At 49.7% G+C, this 17,045-nt stretch overlaps 1 protein-coding gene across 1 annotated transcript in view; it reads left to right on the top strand.

Moving 5' to 3' along the window:
- The first annotated feature begins 905 nt into the window (after positions 1–905).
- AHRR (aryl hydrocarbon receptor repressor) overlaps positions 906–17,045 on the top strand; it is a 58,600-nt gene continuing 42,460 nt past the window's right edge. Inside the window, exons 1-2 of the mRNA XM_016212525.2 lie at positions 906–967; positions 7,905–8,086. Coding sequence (XP_016068011.2) covers positions 906–967; positions 7,905–8,086 — 244 coding nt within the window. The remainder of the gene's footprint in view (positions 968–7,904; positions 8,087–17,045) is intronic.

Raw genomic sequence — 17,045 nt, 5'->3', positions numbered from 1 at the left:
GGTGGAGCTCTGTGTCGAGTCTTCCAGGCTGCACACGCTTGAGGCCAGGTGAGGGCTCCTGACCTCCTCGCCTCGTCCATTGGCCCCGAACCTGGCACTGTGTGGTCACTGCACATTCACCTGCAGGACATGGGAGGTCTCAGATGTCCTCACTGCACAGAAGCCTGAAGTGATGGGCAACTGAGCAGCCTCAGGACACAGATAGTGTGCCCGCCCCTCAGGGGCCGCTGCTCGAATCCAGGCACCTGTGCCCGGCAGTGCTGGTGGAGGCTGGCGGGCTTGGTCAGCTAGGCTGGGTGCAGCTGTGAGTTAGTGGCCAAAGTGGGAGATTTTACACAGAAAAGAAGAAGCCTATTGGCCCAGAAGTTCAGGGCCATAAGGGGGAGATGGGAAGAGGAAAGAGAACCACCACAAAGGCCACTGAGGCCACGCAGCTGGGCCCACATGGAGCCCTTACGCTCTGCCCTGGCTGCGTGTCCTGCTCTCGGGGGCCATGTGGACCGGTGTCTGTGTTGTGATAACAGGCCCAGTGCATTTGTCTATCGAAAGGCTCTCAGAGCCAGGTGCAAGAGCACAGGGCTGTTCTCTGTGGGGAGCGGCGATGTGGGTCCTCGGCCAGGCTGGGGGACCGTGATGCTGCCCATCGAAGGGAAGATGTCACCGGGGCTGTGCTGAGTGAGAGGAGGCGTGAGCAGTGCAGGCTTGTGCTGGAAGTGCTGTGGGTCACCTTGCCTGCGTGGCGATGGAGGGACCCCAGTGGGGGAGCGGGATGGCATGACACCTCGATCCCGGCACAGGGACCTCAGCTGACACTGCTGCCTTTGGTGGTTTGGTGAGTCAAGCGGGCCCTGGGACCTCTTCAATGTGACCAACTCGGTGCTCCTTTCTTTTCCAGGCCAAAGACGATGATCCCGCCAGGGGAGTGCATGTACGCCGGGAGGAAGCGAAGGAAGCCCATCCAGAAACAGTAACGTATCACCTTCTTTCTCTGCTGATTGGTACTGACGAAGGCGGAAGGCGTTTGCGTTCTTGTTGGCAAAAGTGAATTTTAGGAACCAAGTGAGGGAGGGGGAGGTGTTGGTCCCACCTCCCTGAGGGACGGAGGGACTTGCCGAGGCCTGGCGGGTGGTGTGCATGTGGCTCCTGCAGCACGAGGCTGCCGCTGCCCTCCCTTAGGTGGTGGCTGATGGCAGAACCAGCTGCGGCTGCTCTTTTGACTTTGATGGAAGGTGAGGTGAGGCCCAGTGACACTTATTTGGCCAAAAGCCCACATGGAGGGCTGTGACATCACCCCTATCAGTGGTGAGCACCTGACTCCCTCTCTGCCCCAGTGACACCCCGTCCTCAGTGAGGACGAACCCAGCACTCCTTTGAGAGCTTCACCACTGGCGAAAGGAGACCGTGGGGGGCTCATCCTCCCTGCCTGGGGGCTTCCGGAACCCCTTCTACCCCCAGATGGCTCCAGGACCCCTGCTGCTCCCAGGACACGTCACCACTGCTCATGGTCCCTCTACATGCCTGTGGCTGGCCCAGAGGAGCTCTGGGCCACAGAGGTGCAAGATCTGTGGTAGCTGCAGGAATAACAGGGTTTGGAGGGTGCCCCGCTGGGAAGTCAGTGGAGAGTGGCATCCCAGAGGCCCACAGGCTACCTCTGACTCCTCCAACAGGGGTCCTGTAGGTATCCACCATCAGCAGGGGTGTGTGTATAATACAGCTGTGGGTGTGTGTGAGCGTGTGTGCAATGCAGCTATGTGTGCATGTATGTAATACTGTGTATGAGAGTGTGTGTAGTACAGCTATGTGTGTAATACAGTTGTGTGCGCATGTGTGTAATGCAGCTGTTTGTAATAGCTGTGTGTGCACATGTGTAATACAGCTGTGTGTGTAATACAGCTGTGTGTGCAATACAGCTGTATGTGTATGTGTGTGATATAGCTCCGAGTGACTGTGTGTGCATGGGCTGTGTGTGTGGGTGCACACCTACAGCAGCGTCTGTGTGTGGGTCTGTGTTTCTGTGACCGGGCCACCCCCCGGAATTTGGCAGCTGCAGGATTCTGTGGGAGGGTCTTGGGAATATGGCACCACCAGCCCCAAGGATAGGCAGGAAAGGCCTGTGAGACTGGACTTCAGCAAGTGGATTTGTCACCTCAGTCTGTCGTGCGACCACTGTGGCATCGGGGCAGCACAGGCCGTAAGTGGGGTGGGTGCCTGGAGCACAGGCACAGCATGGCCTGCAGGGGAAGGCAGCGGGAGAACGGAGCTATGTGCACCTGGACGAGGGCAAGGCAGAGGGGCGCAGACTTGTGCCTCCTGCCAGCACCCATGGAGCAATGGCAGGTTATCAGTTTGCAAGAAGGAAAATCAAGGCCCAGGCCCCACATGCACACACATGCCTAAAGTGGGATTGCTCAGTCACCGGTGTGGGCATTGGTGATGTTGGCGGGTCACCAAGCTCCCCAGCGTTCAAGAAGTGCCTCTTCCCCAGCCTGGGCACATGGTGTAGTTCAGACTTTGGTAATCTGTATGCTTTTCTCACAAGTGAGGTTTAAGAGCCACTGTATTTCCTTCTCTGTGAACTGTCTGTGTTGAAAATTTTTGCTCATTTTTCCTTTAACTCGTTAATGTTTTTGTGCTTCTTGATCCTTGGGAACTTGTATACTAGGGAGACTAATTCTTGAATGTGTTTAAAATACTTTCCCCCAGTTTTAATTTATTTCTGGTGTTCTTTGCCATGCAGAAAAATTTAATTTTTATGAAGTTGAATGTATTAATCTTTTCCTTTGTGGTTAATTAATTTTACGTCACGATTAGAAAGATCTCTGCTTCACGTTTTTAAGAGAATCTTGCAAATATTTCTTCTCAACTTTTATGGATTCCTTAAAAAAATTTTAAACTTTTGAGCCCTTAGAATTTTTCCTGGAGTAAGAAGTGGGGTCTGAATCCACCTCATTCTTTTCTGCTGTGACCACCAGTTGTTCTTAACAGTTTTATTGAAGAATCATTATTTTCCTCACTGATGTGACATCGAGCATTTTAGAATTGGGATTTGAGAAGCTCACGGGGAGCAGCTGGGTGTGTGCATGTGTTCTGAGCATCTCCACAGGGACATATTCCAGGAAACTGGGGCCAGACAACTTCTGTTTTTGATGCTTGAACACAGGGCACCCGAGCCCGCAGCCCCTCCTTGGGTGTGAGCTACATCCCTGCATCCCAGCTGCGGTCCCAGACTCCTTGCCACACCAGAGGGTTGTGGGGCTATGGTCTGGCCCTGCCCTCTGGAGCGGTGGTGGGTGAGGGGTCTGTGATTGCCCATCTTTCCCCTGGAAGGAGTGGGTGATGAGAGTCGGGGAGCATGGGGTGAACAGAGGAGGTAGGATTTGGCTGGACCCACAGAAGCCTGGCTCGGGGGCAGAACCTGCTCCTGAGAGGCTTTCTCGGGGCTGGATGCAGAGAGTGGATGCAGAGAGAGTGGACCAGGAGCTGTCAGGTCCCATGGGGCTTCTGGGTGCTGCATGACTGTGCTCTCCTGGGGTGGCACTTTGAGCTCACAGGGGTGAGCAGTGGGCCTTCCCTTCTGTCATCTGCATTTTCCACCTTTACTGGACTATAACTGAAGTGCGCTGAACGGCACAGATTGAAAGTGCACAGTCCGATTGGTTTTGACCTATGTAAACACCTGTGAAAACGTTGCTGAAACCAAGGTCACAGACATGCCTGTCACTCCCAGAGTTTCCCTGTCATTCCTTCCCGTACCTCATCCAGGTAACCTCTGATGTGCTCCGTGCTGCAGACTGGTCTGCATTTCCTGGAAGTTTCTATAGATGGAATCCCACAGACTGGGCCTGCCGTTGTGTCTGGCTTCCGTCACTGGGCAGAATGACTTTGAGATTCCTCCATGGTGTGTGCGTCAGAGTCGTGCCCCAGATGGGAAGCTCCGCGTCTGTTTGTTCACTTGTAGACGGACACTTGGGCTGATCCCAATTTGGGGCCTTTGGGACCGAAGCTGCTGTGAACATCAAACGTGTGCAGGTCTTTGTGTGGATGTGTTTTCACTTCTCTTGAATAAATACCTACGAGTGGAACTGCTGAGTCATACAGTGGGTGTGTATTTAACTTCTTAAGAAACCACCAAACTGTTTCTGAAGCAGTTGCACTGTTTACATCTGGGGGCAGTACATGAGCTCCTGGCTCTTAAGCACTCTGTCCAGGACCTGGAACTCCAGTCCCTTTGCGTCTGCCCTTCTGCTGGGTCCTGTTGTGCTCAGCCTGCCTTTCCCTACTGACTGCTGGTGTTGAGGACCTTTCAGGTGCTTGTTTGCCAGCCACACATCTTCCCTGGTGAAGTGTCTGCTTAAATAATTTTTATATCTTACTGGGTTATTTGTCTTTTCACTGAGTTGTAACACTTCTTTGCATGTTCGGGATACAAGCTCTTATTAATATTTTTTTCCTATCTATGGCTTCACTTTTGATCTTTGTAAAGGTGACTTTCAAAAGACATTTAAAAATTTTTGGTAAAGATCAATTTATCAATTTTTTTCTCTTATGATTTTTTGTGTGTGTTTTGAGTCTGGGACCACCCCAAGGTCACTAAGATTTTCTCCCGTATTTTCTTGTAAAGTTATACTGTAGCTTATGGGTTCAGGTCTATGATGTGTTTTGAGTTAATTTTGGGGTGTAGTGTGAGGTAAGGGTTGATGTTCACTTGTTTTCATGGATGTCCAGTTGATCAGCACCATTTATTGAAAAGACTTTTCTTTTTCTATTGAATTGCTTTAGTATCTTTGTCAAATGAATTGACCGAAAAGATGTGGGTCTATTTCTAGACTATTTTGTGGATCTTTATTTCTATTTTGTTTCTAATACCAACTCATCTTGAATATTGTAGTTTTAGAGGAGGCTTAAAATCAGTGGGATAAGTCCTCCAACTTCGTTCTTTTTTAATGAGCTGTTCTAGGTCCTTTGCATTTCCATGCAAATTTAGAATCAGCTTGTCAGTTTCTGTAGAAAGGCCTGTTAGAATTTTAATTGGATTACATTGAATCTATAGATCAGCTTATGGGAGTGTTGCCACCTTAACAATGTAGAGTCTTCCAATCTATGAACATGGTATATGTTTTTGTTATTTAGGTCTTTAAAATTTTTTCTCAACAATATTTTTATAGTTTCTGTTTAGGTGTCTGGGATGTCTTTCACTAGATTTTTCCTAAGAATTTCATATTTTTGGTGTCAAGGCTTCCTTTGTAACTCTCCTTCCATCTGAGTTGGCTGTGGCTCCTCCTGCACAGTTTCTGTGCTGATGGTCCCTTGTCCCCATCGCCTCCTGCTGAGTCTGTGTCCTGGGGGATTGGAGCTTTCTCCAGTGCCCCTTACCGCATTTCTTCTCATCTACTTGGGTGTAGGATGGGTGGTTCCTGGCCCTTGGAGCTAGGAGTGGGGTGGAGGAGTTGCATCAGGGGGAAGCCAGATGTTCTGAGAAAGTTTGAAGGAACACAGTGTTGATTGCCAAGCTCTTCTGACACCTGTTTCTTTAGCAGGTGAGTGCCCATCCCCTAGGTGGCCCATGGGGGTGGGTAGGAGAATAGTCACACTCAGCTCATTCTCAGGCATGTGCTCTCTGGGGAGGCAGGTGGGCGACTGCTCCCCCAGGTCTACATAGAGGTGAAATTTGAGCCAGGGCTTCCTGCCCATTTTCTGGAATCTCTCTTCTTCTTTGAACCCACACCTCCCCTTGGTGCTGCCTTGTTTATGGGGACACATGGTGGGAGTCTTTCACTGACAGGGTGGGCCTCTTCTCTGGCCAGGAAGTGCCTGTCCATACTGGAGTCTGCTCAGTTTATCCTCAGTCTCGTGTGTACTTACATTTTGGCTAATGGTGTGAGTAAATTTGGAGTAGGGGCCTCATTAAGAAAAAACAAAAAACAAACCCAACACAGCAGAAAGTGAAAAGATCACCAAAGACATGGGAGAAAATATTTGAAAATTATATATCTGCTAAGGGACTTGTATCTAGAATATATAAAGAGCTCCTACAACTCAACAATAAAAAGACAAATAACCCAATTAAAAATGGGCAAAGGAATTGAATAGACATTTCTCCAAAGAAGATACACAAATGGCCAACAAACACATGAAAAGATGCTCAACATTATTGGTCACTAAGGACATGCAAATCATTGAGGTACCACTTCACATCAGCGAGAATGTCTGTTAGAATAAGAAGGAAAATCACAAGTGTCGGCAGGATGTGGAGCAACTGAGAATCTCCTGTTGGGACTATGAAGTGGTATGGCCCTCGTGGGAACAGTTTGGCAGTTTTTCAAACAGTTAAACAAAGAATTACATACCAACCCAGCTATTCCACTGTAGGGCTATGCCCAAGGGAGCTGAGCACAAGTGAAAACTTGGACATGGATGTCTGTGCAGCATATTCACAACACCCACCAAGTGGAAGTGACTCAAATGTGCTTGGGCTGGCAAGGGGATAAATTAACTGTGGTAAATCCAAGCAGAGGAACATTATTCAGCCTTAAGAAGAATAAAGTTCTGATAAATGCTATACCATGGCTGACTCTTAAAAACATGATGTTCAGTGAAAGAAGCAGGACATGAAAGCCTCACATTGTGTGGTTCCATTTATGTGAATTTCCCAAACAGGCAAATCCATGGGGACGGAGAGCACATGGTGGTTTCCTGGGCTGAGAGGAGGGGAAATGGGGAGAAACTGGCTATCAGTTTTATTTGGGGGTGAAGAAAATGGTTTGGACACTGGTAGAGGTGGTGGCTACACAACACTGTGAATGTACTAAATGGCACCAAACTATACACTTTAAATAGGTTAGTTTAATGTTATATGAATTATATCTCAACCAAAAAATGAAGTGACTCTGGGATTGGGGCTGCAGGTTGTCATGGTTCTTGTGGCAGAGACCCTCAGACAGCTCGGGGGACAGTTTTGTAGACAGAACAGAGGACAGACTGTTTAATGTACTTACAAGAGAACACACAATAGGAAAATAGGAACTTCTGGACAAGAGACCCAAGTCCCTAAAGGCAGTGGGAGCCTCCCAGCAGCTCCAGTGCTCTGGCTGCCTTTAGGGGCAGAAGGTTTCCTTTGATGAGAGCTGGGAAGGACAAATGGGAGAAGCTGTTCTGTGAGGTGGGAAATAGGGTCAGATGAAGGGGACTGTCATCCTGGGGGCAAGAGGGGCAGATGAGGGAGGTCATTGTGAGGCAGGTTGAGGTCTGGGGTCAGGGAGGGTGGGCAGGGGACACCCCCTTTGAGGGGAGAGCAGATCTGTTTTGGGGCAAGAGGAGAAAGCAGCCAGGGCCATGCCCATCTGCGTGGTGGCACAGCCTTTGACTTCAGGCCTTGGAGGAGTAGGCGGGACAGCACCCATGGTGCCCAGGGTTCCTCAGTTACCCTCGCCTCACCACCTTTCAACCTCGCCGTGTAGAGGAGAAACTGAGGCCCAGAGGGGCCGCTTGCACCTGGACTGCAGGGCTAGGAGTCCAGGTCCTAAGAAAGCTGTGTGTTTAGACACCGAGAAATTACTAAAAGAGGCTGAGCAAATGCAGCCTAGCGCCAGCTGTCCTCCCACTTCTGGGAATATTAGCACAGAGAAGTCAAGAGCCATGCTGGAATCACACAGCTTGCACCAAACCACGTTCCAGGCCGCCTGTTCTTCATCTCTGTTCATGCCCTCCCAGTGATGAGATATAGTCCCCGAGGTGTGGTTTCAGATTCTCAGCATGTATGTTTTCAGGAATGGGTGAGCTTTAGTTTGTTTCAGCACTTTTTTCCTGGTGGTAGCTCCATTTTGAAGCAGGGACAGGTTTCCACCTGTGTGGCCGATGGGCCCTGGTAGAGTCACCCGAGCCTGACTGTAGTCATTTCCCCACAGGAAGCCCTCTGCGGGGGCTGAGAAGTCGAACCCTTCCAAGCGGCACCGAGACCGCCTGAACGCCGAGCTGGACCACCTGGCCAGCCTGCTGCCCTTCCCACCCGACGTCGTCTCAAAGCTGGATAAGCTCTCGGTCCTGCGTCTCAGCGTCAGCTACCTCAGGGTGAAGAGCTTCTTCCAAGGTAGGCTCTTACCCGTGTCCGCCTGTGCCCAGCTGGGTCTCGCCTGGGTTCCTCCTCTTTGCTGGGCTGGACCAGTTGGTGCCTCTTGTCCTGCGTAACCATTTAGAGGAGGATTCGCTGAACACTGATTAACAAGAGCAGCTCTGGCAGGTCCTCCCCCTCTTGACTCACTTGCTGTTGGGGCCCTGGGACTTCCTGACAACCCCAGGGCTCCAAGGGACCAGGGAGATCTGCATCGTGTCCTGCGCTGATTGGTGAAGGCTGCGTGGCCGGCCTCATGGCTGCTCTGCTGTCCCGGGTGCTCTCCCGCACCTCGCGCTCCAGGGCATGCTCATTCTCCATGTGGCCGGCTCAGCTCCTGAGAAAGAAAGGTGGTTGTCACTTATTTTAAAACCTGTGACTGCCACTACCAGTGAATTAAGTGTGTACTTCTTACAAAATCATGAACTTACGATAGGTCTTCGGGAGCAGGAAAGGTAAATGTCTCAAATGGGCCTATGTGGACAACAGGGAGGGGTGGGGACTACAGCAAACTGTAGCGTTCCTGCTCCTCCTGCCATCACCTTTTGTACGTCCTCATGGTGCTAAACAAAATGCCTTGGGCTGCAGTGAGGATGGATGGCAGGTGAGGGCTGAGGCCTGAGACCATGTGAAGCAGGTCTGTCTACCTCCCACAGCAGTGGGAGCAGTTTGCGCTGAGATGTGTCTGGGGTAAGACTCAGCCCCTGCCCACTGCTAGCTTTCTCTGTCCCCCCAGGAGAGGGAGGGCAGTTTTCCTGAGGACTCAGCTCTGTCTGCCATGTACTCCAGCTGGATACCATCACTGATCCCTCCTCCATAGGGCCCCCTTGGCCTTCATTTCCTCTCACGGAGCAGGAGCCCCAAATCCTCTGGCCACTGCTGGCTCCCGAGAGTCCCCGCTGTGTGTGAGATCTCTGAGTGGTGGTCTTGGCTCCCTCCCAACCTCTGTGTGAAGGCCACCCATCTGTGTTCCCACTCTGCTCCGGGACGTGGACCCCTTGTTGGTAGTGTGGGGTTGGTCCTGAGCTGCTCTGAGATGTCCCATCATGGAAAGGCCATCTGCTCCCAGGGAAGGCCAAGCACACAAGGCTGTGTGGCTGTGGGATGAGCTGAGCTGGACTTGGTCCTGTGTGCTGGTGGCTGAGGTATCAGCCATGCCTGGGGCTCCTCTGAGGTGTCCCTGTTCCCCGTGCATACCTGTGCCTCCCCGGGCCAGCTGCTGTGTCCACCCCATAGTCATGCCTGTGGGCACCTTAGGCAGGGATGGTGGGCTGAGATTTTGCAACCCAGGCCTGGAGCTCACCCAGCACCCAGCCCAGGTCAGTCCTCCCCCAAGAACCACACACTTTTCCTTTGGGTTAAAAGGCTGCGTCCAAGTGTCTGTCACCCAGACCCAAGTGGCTAGAGGTGCAGGCTCACAAAACACTTCCTGAAAAGTAGGTTTGCAGAATGGCAAAGAACAGTGGGTGCCATGGGGTTGGACGATTCAGTGGGGGTCACCAGGAGGATCGTGTGGGTTGGAGGGCTTCCTGGAGGAGATGAGGGGCCAGGTGCCCTCTGCAGGCTGCACTGAGGTGTTCCGGCATCTTGGTGGGCCCTCTTCAGTGCTCCTCCCTTCCCTACTATAGTCTGGGCCCCTTCTCCAGGGGCAGAGGGATTTTTTGTCCCTTCTCCAGCTGCACTGGGATTTCACTAGGCCCTATGGTGATGGACTTGCTGCCGGCCCCTCCCCCGGCCTGCACTAGAACTTTTGCCTGGCCCCCTCTTCTCTGTGAGCATTCTGAGATCCCTAGAGAAGCAGCTGCAGTGGATGCAGGTCCCCATCTCAAACCTGTATAACTACCAGGGTTCTGGGTTCTCTCACTGGGTTCCAGTCCCACATTCAGAATTATGTCTGAGTTGTGTCTGAATTCTCCTGCCCAGTGTCCACAGTATCAAGCTCGTGTCCTGTTTGTCCCCAGGAGCACCTTTATTTCCTTAGGTTTTGGGTTATTGGATGCCCTGGGACCTTGGGTCTCTGATGAGCCCACAAAAACTTGCAGACTTGCAAATAGCTTGGTGCTGTTGTGAGGTGGGCTGATGGGCTTTGGGCTTCTGTGTATGAAGCTGAAAATGACATCTGCTCAAGTAGTTTTGAATCAGGCTTCTTTCAAGATTAAAAATCAACAGTTTTTGTTCCAGGTCCTCTGTGGACTCAGCACTGGCTGCCAGGTCCTGGGGGACTTCGAGGAGACCAGGGGTGTGGCCGGCTTTCTGGCTTGGAGTAGGGGCTCTGCACAGGCCTCTCACTGGCCCTCCTGTGTCCCTTCAGGGAGGAAGGGCTGTCATGGGTGCCTGTGACAGTTCACCACAGGGACCCTGTGGTCTCCACGCATCTCAGATGCCCCTCGTGAAAGGTGTTGGCTGTGGGGATGCTGGAGAGGGCAACTGAATGGCATTAACACTCAGCATTGTCCTGTGGCCCTGCAGCAGGGCTTCATAGGCCCCCTCCCCAGGTCCCGGCCAGCTCCAGCACCCCTGGAATTGAACACACGAATGTGTTAGCAGCAGGTATCTCTGAGTAGAGACGTTCCAGAGGTTTTGTTTTACTTTCCAGTGGTTTCAATTTCATACTGAAATGTATTAATTTTATAAATAAGAAAAACTCATATATGTAAAACAGCTAAGACAATCTTAGCAGAGCTGCTGTCATCTTGGTGTGGGGGGTCCAGGCTCCTCGTCTGGGAAAGCCAGTTGTGCCAGGGCTGCTGGATGGATAGGTCCAATTAGTCAAATAACTGTTGAAATCATCACTTAGTCCCTCATGTATAAGTGTTATAACTGCACATTGCACAGTAATTCATACAATTGAGGACGGGCCGATGTCGCCCCTGTACATGCTGACGGCAGGACGGCCCCCAGGCGGGGGTGGGGACAGGCATCCACCAGGCCGCACGGGAAGCCTGCTGTGGAAACAGTGATGGAGCAGAAGGAATTCTGTCTCATCAGGAAAAGCTGCAAGACTCTGAGAACTGAGAAAGTAGAAGTTATTGCTCCCTGACCGCTGAGCCAGAAGGGCTGTGTTCACGAAGCTGGGAGAGTCCCTGGAGGGAATGACCAAGGAAGCCCTGCAGATGCAGAGCATGTGCTGCTGGCATATGGCTGGATGTCCCTCAGAACCCTCTGCCTGGCCTGACGCTGTGGGGCCTCGTACCCACGTCCCAATGCCTGGGTATCCCCTCACTGGGGCCACATCCCCACGCCAGGGGCCCCATCCCCACGCCTAGTGCTGAGGTCAGTTTGCTGTGGTAACCTGGAGCCTTGTCACGTCTTGCAGGATGACTGTGCCTTTCTAGGAGGGCTGTGATGTGTTGAAGTAGTCAAGAAAGTCATGCAAAATGACAGTGTGTTGTTGTGTGGGACGCAGACTTGCCTCTGCGAAGCACCTGTTCTATGGCTGGAGCTACTGGGCTGTTTGGACAGCTCAGGCCAGGTTTGGGGCCACCCACCTCCACTAACACACCCACGAAGGCCAGACCTCCTGGCCGGGAGATTGGGAGGTGACCGGTCACTTTCTCTCTGGACCTGTCCAGCTGTGCCCAAGAGTTTAGATGACTGTCCAGGTGTCCACCTGAGTGCCTGATTTTTAACCAGAAGCAGAGTGACAGTCCGATCTCACTGCTGACCCCCTTCCTGAGTCTGTGAGGCTGACTTCATGCTCCACTGCAGGCTGGCCAGGCTGCAAAGCTCAGAGATGCCATGGGAGCATTGAGACATCACCACTGAGTGAAATGACAAACCTGATTTCTCCATCAAACCTTTTTTTTCAAGGATTCCGAAGTTGTACATTTTAGAGAAAATTCTAAACACTTTCCTGAATTCAGTTCCACTGTGTAGTTAGAAAAAAGTTAAGCTATAAAAATTGGATCTTTATCTGTGCTTCCTGACTCAGAAAGAGATGAATTAATTTCATTACAGCTTCTATAAAAAGTCACCTTTGAGAAGGACATGAACTGGAAAGTTTCGTCCTCAAAGGGTAACAATGACCTGAAAATTCTCAGTAATGTTTACTTTAGTGTTGACTTTCATGAATTTTTAAAAGGCAGTGGGATTATTTTACTTATTTGGTTTCTACATAGAGCAAAGAGCCAGCACTTCTGAGTTATAAACCCTCTGCTTGTACCCAAGAGCAGAGTTTTCCACTCGTAAATCTCACCATTCACAAGAAGGATGTTGTGAGGGAAGGTGGGCAGAGGAGAAGCATGAAGGACCCCCTAGGTGGGGCTGGAGCAGAGCTGTGTTCCTTCCAGGACATGTGGCCCCTGATGTGCAAGTCCAAGAAACCTCCACCCCCTCGCTTAGGCTGAGCATTCAATTAGGTCACCCTCCCTGAGCGCCCACTCATTTGGGAGACTCATTGGGCCCAAGGGACAAGCACCCGTCAAGGAGAAGCAGCTTACACAGGTGACAGAGAACTTAATGTCCATGCAGGCCTGGCATGTTGATAGCGTCCCCCAGAGTCACACAGATGGGAGCGTCTATGGAGGAAACAGATGTGTACGCCTGGTGCCCTGGAGAGAAGTGCTAGGGAGATGGGAACAATCTCAGTAAACACAACTGAGAAGGGAAAGATCACAAAACCTGGAGATTCTTCACATTGTGACAACACTGCCCCCCCCCCCCCCCCAATTCTTCACATATCCTGTGGTTGATTCTTTGTGCTCAGCCTCTGGCACCCAGTTCCACACATGCCTGTCCTGGAGCCCTGCTTGGTTGCCCTGGTCCCCTACGCACCTGGGCCGGATGGGCCTGCTTCATCCCACCATGGGCAGGGCAGGTCCAGAAGCCCTCAAATCACGAGTGTGTCTCCTGGGACCACCACGCAGGTGCCATGTTCATTAGATGTCCAAAGGGAAGTGCTCTCTGAGACAGTTAATGATCTTAAAACCCGCAACTGAAGAGTATACAATACAGTTATTAGGCTAAATTGTACCAGTTCACAGCCTTCACTAAAGAGTCATCTTTCCCTTGTGAGCCTATTATGGACGGAGTATTCGTGTCCCCACAGACGGATATATTGAGGCTCTGATCCCCAGGGTGGCTCGTCTTTGGAGACAGGTCTCTAAGGAGGTAGTTAGGGTTAAATGAAATCACAGGGTGAGGTCTCGATCTGATAGGACCAGTGTCCTTACAAAAAGAGACACCAGAGCTCCCTCCCTTCCTCCCTCTCTCCCATGGGGCTGAGGAAAGGCCCATGGGAAGACACGGGAGAAGGTGGTGTCGCAGGCCAGGGAAAGAGCTGTCCCTGGAAAGTGAATCTGCAGGCACCTGGTCTTGGAAGTCCAGCCTCCAGAATGCATTTAAGTTGCCCATGTGTGGCATCTTGTTAAAGCAGCCAAGCAGACTGAGATGGCCCTGTGGTGTGGCTAAAAGTCTGGGACCAGCCTTTTCTCTTTTGAACATTTGGTGAGTTTCTTCCCGCGGGATGGATGTGGTGCGTTCCTGCCAGAGCCACTTCCAGAAGACAGCTCCCTCCTCTGGGGCATTTCCAGCAAGGACACAATGGCTTTGAACCTTTCAGGGCAGAGAGCCAGCCACCTCCAAAGTCGAGGTGACCATCATGTGGCCACCTGCCTCTCTGACCCCAGGGCCCCAGGAGGTCCCCTCACAGTTGTGCGGAAAGATCTCTCTTGATTATTTTATGCAATGGTTTTATTTTTCCTACCATCTCTTAATAAATTCCAAAATATAAACCTGACCAAGAGGAGGGGCAGGCCCTGGGTTCATTCATTCATTTGTCCACCCACCAGGACACAGGAAGGAGCCAGAACGCAGGTTGACAGAAAATAGCTTTGGCTTTCTCTCGTTGCCCCAGCCAACCTCGTGTGTTCACTGGCTCCCCCTCTGCACCTGGAAGAATGGGTGCAGCCCCAGGACTTCTCTGGCCCCTTCTAGTTAATTCAGTGTTTTCCAGTTACTGCCCTCCAAGCAGGCTGAGCAGCAGCAGTGGGAGAGGGGAGAGCTGGGAGGGGTTCCTTGCAACTGGCACTGCTGTGACCTGTGACTGGCACATGCAGCTCAGCTAGGATCGGGGCTCTTGTGTGCTTTCATGATTTCTTGAGAGGCCACTTACCTGGGGCGGGGGTGTCTGTCTGCTGCTGTTGGCCAACTCAGATGATCCCTCCTCTCTGGCTGGTCCCTTGCACTTCCTTCCTTAGCCCCAAGTGTCAGATGGTGGCTCCAGCCTCTTCTCAGGCCTGCAGACACCTCCAGGGAGGATTTGCGACATCTCAGGTCAATGTTTGGGGGTGTGGCCCTACCTGCTCTTCAGGAAACATGTACATTTGACCCACCTGCTTGGCACATGGTACTTCCCACACAGCTCCAGGTGCTGCCTTTGCCCCTTGGATTTCCTGAGTGTAGAGAGACACCAGCCTTCAGTGCCACCACTGGCCCTAGGGATTAGATGGCAGGCCCTCAGAGGGGTCCTCATGAAGCCCCTCTCACTGAGCATAAGGTGAGGAGATAAGTGCCCCACCCTTCTGGTGCAGGTGGGAGCATGGGACTCACTGCACAGCCCCTCCAGGGAAACCTTTCTCTCAACCCGAATGTCTCTCGTCCCTGACAGCAGCTTTGCAGTCCTGCCTAGATCACCTGGAATCTCACTGTGGGGCTTGGGTGTAGTTGGCGCCTGTGGTCTTGGGGCCAAAATTCAGACTAAAAGAGTTCCACGTCAACAACCTGTTATAAGAGCACGAAGAGCATGTTATAGAGGAGCCATAGTCCTGCTCTCCTGGCATTCAGAGTCCAGTGGGAAGAGGTGCTCCAAATACATAGTCTCTCCCATTTCCAGCAGCATGCAGAGAAGTCACCAGTCAGCCCTCCTGCTTATAAGAGCCAAAAATACAACAAAATGTCTGAGACCTTGTAAAATATGTTGATGAGCCAGCAGAAAATTAAGGAATACTCAGAGACCAGAACTAAGTGAAGCTGAGAACCCAAGGAGAACTTTATTAAAGGAAATTGTGAAGAAAGGAAATTACAGGTGGTGGATCTGAGATGCGAGGAGGAAGAAAGACAAGAAGGTGGTCACTGTGGGTGCATCAGGTCCTGATTATATGAAGCAATAGCACTGATACTCTGTAAGAATGAAGGGAAATAAATTCCAGGCATAAGAACAGATACATTTGGAGCAGGAGATTTCTGTTAAGTAGTTCAATGGTTCTTGCATTAATTACCTTTGGAGGTTGATTAGCTAATTTATTATAACATTTCCATGATAATCAAAGACAAGAGAAATGCGATTTAACTTTCAAACTAGTGGAGAGAAAAAAGTGGAATGAGAAATGTAATCAATCAAAAGAAAAAAGACAAGAAAGGAGAAAAAAGAAACACGAAAAGGGTGGAACAAATAGAAAGCACAAAATTCCAAACATGTTACTAAATACAGAAAATGTAAGTGGACCTAGCATGCCAAATAGCAGCCTAGGGTTATGAGAGTGGACAGCTGGGCCTGCTCACAGAGGGCACAGGACAGGAGAGTGAGAGGGTGGAGAGATGCTCACCAAAAGAAATCTAATGAAACCATATTAATGTCAAAAAATCAATTTTGGGGTAATATTCAGACAAAATAACTTTAAATTTGTGTGCTTCTAATAACAACTCAAAAATAAAACAAATATCAGCAGAACTGTAAGGAAAAATAGTACATGAATTTATCATCAGAGAGAAAGATGTTAAATAATTTTCTCAGTATTTAATAATCAAATAAATAAAAATCAGTAAAGTTTATAGGCTATTTGAACAATGCAAAAAAGCTTAATCTAATGGACATACATAAAACACTATAGATTGAAACGAAAGAATTTACAGCTTTTCAAGCCCTCATGAAACTTGTAAATATATTGAAAACAGATTAGTCAATAAAGCAAGACTTAATAAATTTCAAAAGACAAAATCATGGAGAATGCATAGTGAGGCCTCAATGCAATTAAGCTGGAAATCAATAATGAAAATGTGACTTGAAAAACCCTCATACTTGGAAATAAACACTTTGTAAATAACTCATAGTTCAAAGAAGAAAATGTGATGGAATTTAGAAAATATTTACAAATCAAAATGTGTGGGAAACAGCTGACACAATACTTAGAAATAAATAACCTTAAGTGTTTATATAAAAGAAGGCTGGAAATTTATTTCCTGAGCATTCAGTTTAGTAGTTTTGATAAAGAAAAGCATAATAAACAAAGAGAGACTCAAAGAAAGCAAATAATAAAGGAAGATATTCATGAAATAGAAAAGAAACATACAATAGAGTTCCTTTGCAAAGATCTGGTGAGATGGATAAAGGAGAAAAGAGAAACAGTGTCAGGACTGTCTAAGGGACACAATGATAGAGGATGTAGCTATTTCAAAGATACTTTGAAGCTACTCTGAACAAATTTATGCCAATAAATTTGAAAACATAAATGAGTAAATTCCTACAAATACAGCTTTATTAAAATTGACTCAAGAAGAAATAGAAAACATGAACAGTCTTATGACTATTAAAGAAGCTGAATCAGAGAGGGAAGATGACAACACTGTGAGAAGCAGCAGAACGCCCGTGCTCCCAGCCACGGACTCGATTTACTCCTAAAATACTATGTAGCCAGCTTGGAAAAACCAGAGAAACATACCTGAGTGGACAGAGTGCAAGTAGGGAGCACTGAAGAAACATCAGAGTCTGAACATGTATTCGCCCTTCATGCTCCCAGTTATTTTCACTTGGGTTGTCTTCATTGTGACTGTCAAGATATTTTGTAAGATGCCCCTTGTTTCCTGGAAGTTTAGTTGGGTATTGTCCTGCCTTGCCAGCACGCATACAACAGCTTACATGAGGAGGTTGGGGCTGAGACACACAGTTAGCCAACCTGAGAGGAGAGTCCTCCCAAGGACTGGTTAAAGAAGCTGAATCAAT

The sequence above is a fragment of the Miniopterus natalensis genome, chromosome 3 (genome assembly GCF_054644295.1).
Source record: "Miniopterus natalensis isolate mMinNat1 chromosome 3, mMinNat1.hap1, whole genome shotgun sequence".
Classification (NCBI taxonomy): domain Eukaryota; kingdom Metazoa; phylum Chordata; class Mammalia; order Chiroptera; family Miniopteridae; genus Miniopterus; species Miniopterus natalensis.
This window is presented reverse-complemented; position numbering and strand designations above follow the sequence as displayed.